Source organism: Hylaeus volcanicus, chromosome 6, assembly GCF_026283585.1.
Source record: "Hylaeus volcanicus isolate JK05 chromosome 6, UHH_iyHylVolc1.0_haploid, whole genome shotgun sequence".
Taxonomy (NCBI): domain Eukaryota; kingdom Metazoa; phylum Arthropoda; class Insecta; order Hymenoptera; family Colletidae; genus Hylaeus; species Hylaeus volcanicus.
The window spans coordinates 16,664,443-16,670,562 of record NC_071981.1 but is presented as its reverse complement, the minus strand read 5'-3'; the positions used below and the strand labels follow the sequence as shown (position 1 = coordinate 16,670,562).

Genomic DNA, 6,120 nt, shown 5'->3' with positions numbered 1-6,120 from the left:
CGCGAACAATTTGAATAACGACGAAACATTTACGTTTGCGTTCCACTTCAGGCAATCTACACTTGCCTCGTTTTCGGTTCTCAAATAGGACAAAAATTTCTTACGATGAACAAGTACCCTGAGAAAGTTCGAACGCTACACGAGAATTACTCGACGGTGAGCTGAACAATAGAATTCGACTATATCTAGTACATTTGTTAGACGTACAAAGAAATAATCCACAACCTTTTATCAAATTCGATGTTTATTAACAACGCATGTTTAAATAATTCAATCCTTAAGGATACGTTCTAGAGTAAACTTTTAAAGAGAGAGGCTTCTTTGGGAATTAAAAAAAAGGAAAATTATAAGTAAACTTTACATAGAACAGTGTTAGTTAACCAGTTATCATATTACTTATCCCTTTAAACTTTACAAGTTTGTAACATATATTTTTTCGCTGTCAATGATTTTTTCAAATTTAGCAAACTAGTCCATTTGGTATTAGTCACATCACTATTGTACTCTCACACTGTATTATATTATTTTATCTTGTATCTTTCATCTTTAATTTTTATTTATTTATACATATACCATTTACCGTCCAATAGTTTGTCTCTACCATGTTTTTTTCTCTTTCATGTATTTAGATTATCCTGTTTTGATCATTTTAGAAAAGACCATAGATGAAAACGTTCAACAGAAACGACAAACGATTTGCTACATCAAAGGTTATTGATTTTACTACCCAAGCTTTTCGGTGTACTCGCGGCATTGTTATCGAGGAAAGAACATATTGTAGCTTTTACCTGCTGAAATTCGTAACAACTATAGTAACGAATGTGCTTCTTACTAGCATCCATCGTTATCAATATTACTATGCTTATCTCACTGATTTGTTTTGACGAAACTCGAATTGAAAATCACCCTTACACGGTTACGAAAAGAAATAGTGGATTATTTATTCGTACAACTAACAGAAGCATCCATTTTGTCACACGAGTCATTTTTCAGGCGGTCGACTATAGATTTCCACCGCGAAATATTAAAACGAGTTCGTCCAGCGTAACAACGAAGGACGAAAGGCTTTCCAAGAAGAATACCTCCGAAACCGAAGTGTTGCAAGTTTGTCAAGCGTTGTTATTGTCCACTTGCGTGCTCTTATTGAGCTATTACAGCATTCGTTATGGCCAAACCGAGTACAGTGTTCTGGAAAGCGGTCAGCTCGTTCATGGATATAAACAAAAGGCTGTTGTCACTTTGAACTTAGGTTACTCTGTACCCTATTCTTTGATTTCCTTTCTGGCAACTGGTATGCTAGCATATTCTCTCGTATCGGTGAGATATTTTCGTTTCTGCTTTGAATGACCAAAAGCTTAGAGTATAAGGGGATATATAGAGTTTCTCTTCATTAGTCTATTGATTATTGTAGAAAAGACCATGCTGGAGTCTTCCATCGATAATTCTTTACTTGACTAACCTGGTGGACGATGTCAGTGCTGTTCTTGCAGCAATGTTTCTATTTCTCTTCAATTGCTCGTTACCAGCTGCTCTGTTTTACGCGACAGGATCGGCGCTGCTAATACGTACGTTTGATTTTTTAAATTTACGCGAAACAAAGTTAGTTAACTCGTTATACCTCAGTGTTCGACATAGAGAATGTTTATGATGACCTAATATCGGTTTATTAGTATTTAGTTATATATTCTTTTCGGTGACTATTATTGCAAATATAATTTGAAACAGACGGTAGATTTTAAGTTACGACATAAAAAAAGCTTGACGTTCTATATCGTATAAACTATTGTTTGTAACTATTTAAAAAATGCAGCTCTTAGTATATCATGGGTTAAATGGTTAAAATTTTATCATTTAGTTGGTGAAATTTGGATATGGCTGGGCGTTCTGCGTCTGTACGAGCAAAGAACGTTTAAATGAAAGCAATCCTATTAGAAGATCGTACGGATTCGAGGATAAGGGTGGAAAAACGCATTTAAAAAATCTTCCACAATGTTCGCATTGTATTTTATAATCTACATGTACAGAATTTGTAATAAAGCGTTGTTTCATGTCATGATGTTTCCAGGATTCGCGTCTTCTTGCCTTATAGCGCTCGAGTAAACGATAGGACATTCTAAAAACTCCCTCTGACATTTCGTTTTCAAATTGACAATTCGGATTTCTGGGCAATCGTCCATTCTGAAACACAGGGTGACTTCCTTCATTTTATTGCAAATTCACTTTACTTAAATTTTTGTCGTATAATGTGAAACACAGTATGACTTCTGTACTTTACGTTAAATTCACTTTTTTTTTTAACTTTTTGCTTTAATCAACCATCTGTCTCTGACGAGTATCGATCGTAAAGAAATGCCAACATGTTATAACGAGAGCACTCGTAATATTCATAAAAAGTAATTACTGTGTTGTTCAAATAGCAATTTTAGTGAAATTTAAAATATATTGGTACGAACACAATAAGTACGGTACGGTACGGTACAATAAGTATAAATAATTATTATGGCAAACTTGTCTAGAGTATGAACAAAATAGTTGTTCTTCCCTTTGTAAATGTATCCAGGCATTTAGATGATCGATTGGTTACATTTAATTATTAATTATTATTTTAATTTGCTGGGTATCTTACCTTGGACAATACTTTCTTACTGCTTCTGTTAACGTATATGTTCCAGTGAAATCCCTTTTCGATATTTCCCGTACGAGAAATCCCATGAAAGCTTGACACGGAACTCCCGTTAATTGAATATCGTTTTCCAGTTCGATTGTCGCCAGTGTGTCTGGTTGACATAAGTCTTTGTCTCTGTTGAGGGTTGATGATTTCCACAAAATTTATACATTAGTTGTCGCGGGTACTATTACTAAACAGTTCTCCAAAAAAGGCTTTAGTTTTCTATTCTTTAATAACAAAATAGTCTGTTAGCATAATGGTGGACATTATCCTTCAAAAATGTTTACTCCTCTTGTTGAGGGATTCTGTAGTGAATAAGTTATTATCATATTTTTGTTCTTTTTATTATTGAAAATTATTATTAATCGTAGATATTTGTACTTTCGTTCAAAATGAAACCAAAGGAGGGTATACTCTTCATTTCTGTTTTATGAAAATACAAAATCCTTGAGTTTCTTTTGGAAAACTCTCTGGATTTCTAATTTTAGAAACACTCACTTGCAAATAAACTGTTTCATGGAATCCAAAGCACAGAACATGTTTGGTTTGAGGGCTATTCCAGGGACGGTCCAAAGCAGCTGTGCTTTCGCCGCCATTTCTAAAATCTCGTCGTTCAAACCTTTCACAGCATGCGATAGTTTCGTGCTAAATAAAAATTTCTCGAATTAAGTGGGCATTTGTCCCGATTTTGTATTATTTATCAAATGGTCTAAATCAGTGATGGATGGCAAGATCTTTTACTCGACAAAATTTTAGAATGAAGTGATGTACGTGTCATGATATTACAGTAGGTCACATCATTTATTATTATAATACACAGATTTGAAATTAAACATATTAATCAGTCCTTATTGACGTTGCTAGTTTAACCTTACCCTTTGAAGAATTTGTCAATCGAAATGTTGACGTTCCTTATATTCGTTTCCCCAGATGCTAGTCGTTTCCTGAGCTGTTCTTCCGGTGTTGATTTTGGAAAATAGCTACTCTCGACAGAATCATTTAATTTTAACTTCAGCCTCGCCCTGTTCGCAATCCACTCGTTCGAGTTTCTTTTAACAGGCTCCTCTCTCAGTAAATTTATCAAATAGACCTACGCAATTTGTTTGTATTACTATCGGTTAAGTAACTGGATCGATCTTAGACATTCGATTATATTTTTACATTTAAATCTGGATGCCTACGAGCTGCAGTTTCTATGTAACAAAACTCCATAGTCGACCAGTTTTGGTTCTCCAATTTGAAGAAGTAAACGTTGGACGAAGCATTGATTTTGGTGGTTGAAATGTCTTTCACTCTGAAACATCGAAAGTTCTTGCTCATGGTTAATGTCAAAGTTCTTCACACGGAATGTTATCGTGGGATATTATTGTTCATACCGACACCTGTTATCAATGATAGTAGGAAGGGCAACAACCACCGTAACGAAGACCAAGAACAGCAGGGTTCCGATTACGAGGCAGGCTGTCATAAATGCGAAAAACAGATCCATTGGCCATTTTCTCAGCTGGCAGACTACACCTTTGATTATCGGCGTTTCGTAGTGTGTATGGGGAAACATGTGGAACTTTCCACCGCGACTGTCTGGGTAAAGGAGCGACACGTCCTCGTCGAACGGATCTGCGCGTTTCGAATGGCAAAAGACGTTCAATATTCGGTCAGTATTGAGTTTTTCTAGTGACTATTAAAGTTAATCCCGTGAAAAACGAAAGGGGACGTAAACGAGCGGGAGAGAGTAGTGTAAACACGAGGCAACAAGAAATCAGAGATCATGAAAGACTCAATTGTGAATTTTATGAAGAGGTATCGATTAAAAGAATGATCTCGCTTCGTTTTTGTAAAAAATTAAAAGACATTGGTTATACAAGATTGTTTGTACGTACTATTACTGCATTGGAGTATCAAAATAATATTTCGTGATGAAGATAAATTGAAAAATAACTTCGTTATACCGATTCCTTTGGACTTTTGTATTCTGTGTATGCGTTCATAGTACTCACGGTTTTTAAAATGTCGATGAAAAATCTAAATTTAAGTCTTTTCGTTCTTGTGAGAATTCTGACTGGTATAAATGCTGCGTAGATGATTAAAGACAAGTTGGACACGGCGAGAAGTCAATATAACGCAAATAATAGAACTGGTTACATCGCAACTATCATTACATTGGACACGTATTGCGCACGAGAAAGAACAAGTACGGCGGCGCACATAAATTGCACCACTCATTTAAAATTAAAAGGGAAATAACGAAGGACCATTTTATCTCGTTTATACTAGGTCATCTCGTAAGTTCGTGCCGCAGATTGTATTCGTATTTAATGAAAAAAAAAACTACAGAAATTTTACAGCGACGATATAATGACTTTAATAAGTCGTTAATATAATAACCAGAAAAGTGGAAAAAGATCGTAGAACAGAAAGAGTGATTATGTATAAATTATCAAATTTCGTTTTTAACGGTCTGCAAGACCAACACGCGAGTTGGGGAATCTTTATCATTGGATTGTGGAAGTTTATACATTTATATCAACTGGAAATATAGAAAAATATACGAGGAAAAATTCAAAAGTGTATAAAACGCCAACAACATTAATACATGTTACATTGCTCAGAAGATAAGAGATACTTTCATTTAGAAATATGAATTTGCATAAACATCCGCAGTCTAGAATTCAGCCAAGGCATTAGGCGAAACGTTAGGTGTTTTAAAGACCAATCGGATACGTTTTAGAGCTTGTTATTTTACAGTCACTTACCCTTCGTGTTCGGCATAATGTCGATACTTTTGCACTGCTAATGTCGTCCTCGTCTCCGGCCGTTTATGCTGTTAGTATCGTTCGCCAAGTCAGCATTTCGTAATAATTGGCCGTATTTAAATTGAGTCACGATTATTTGCCAGAGTACGGAGGAGGGCTGTCCCGTGGAGCTGGCATAACGTTCAAAGTGGAACACCGAAGCGCGTTTCGTTCAAGAAATACATGCTCTTGGAAATTGAAATTCTTACATGCGGACTTCGCGATAAAGGTTATCGGTCGTTCTCGCTTGTTTCTGCACACTGATTCGATTCTCACGCGAAATTGTTCGATGTTGAGCTACACACGCGAGTTTTCATGAATGTAACGTAGTAGTTACGCTTTGAGAATAGAAAAAACAAGCATAATGATCTAAAAAAAAAAAAGAAACTCTGACGTATATCGAGGATCGTGGAGCAGAGGTGGGGAACCCTTTGGCACTGATAGACTTCATGCGATTTCATGGATTTCTTATAACGTCGTAAATTTCTTGTACAGTCATTTTTTCTAAAATTGTAAACAGACGTGTACTCAAGCAGAAACTTATGTTTACTTTTCGCGTATTACAGACGAGCAAAACAAGAAAAAGGGTAACATATCTAAAAATGATCGATCGATTTTAATTAACTTCTAGGAGACAAAGTTTCTTTTTTCTTTTAGTTA

General features: G+C 35.6%; 1 protein-coding gene across 4 annotated transcripts; it reads right to left on the bottom strand.

Moving 5' to 3' along the window:
• Window positions 1–1,982: 1,982 nt before the first annotated feature.
• LOC128878162 (uncharacterized) lies at window positions 1,983–5,773 on the bottom strand. 4 transcript variants are annotated; one of them, XM_054126121.1, is made up of 7 exons: window positions 5,422–5,773; window positions 4,045–4,285; window positions 3,830–3,962; window positions 3,544–3,758; window positions 3,167–3,313; window positions 2,627–2,800; window positions 1,983–2,178 (listed from the first exon to the last, which is right to left on the bottom strand). In XM_054126121.1, the coding sequence occupies exons 1-7, from the start codon at window positions 5,435–5,437 to the stop codon at window positions 2,046–2,048; spliced, it is 1,059 nt and encodes a 352-aa protein (XP_053982096.1). In that variant the 5' UTR covers window positions 5,438–5,773; the 3' UTR covers window positions 1,983–2,045. The 4 variants fall into 4 exon arrangements, with proteins under 4 accessions (XP_053982096.1, XP_053982097.1, XP_053982099.1 ...); XM_054126122.1 differs by having other exon boundaries at window positions 4,051–4,285; XM_054126124.1 differs by having other exon boundaries at window positions 4,045–4,129; window positions 5,422–5,772.
• Between the last annotated feature and the right edge of the window lie 347 nt (window positions 5,774–6,120).

Excerpts from the sequence above, each read along its gene's own strand:
- LOC128878162 (XM_054126121.1), bottom strand. Across the intron at positions 3,759-3,829 it reads GTAGGCATCCAGATTTAAAT|GTCTATTTGATAAATTTACT; the intron begins GTAAAAATATAA and ends CAAATTGCGTAG. Across the intron at positions 3,314-3,543 it reads ATTGACAAATTCTTCAAAGG|CACGAAACTATCGCATGCTG; the intron begins GTAAGGTTAAAC and ends ATTTTTATTTAG.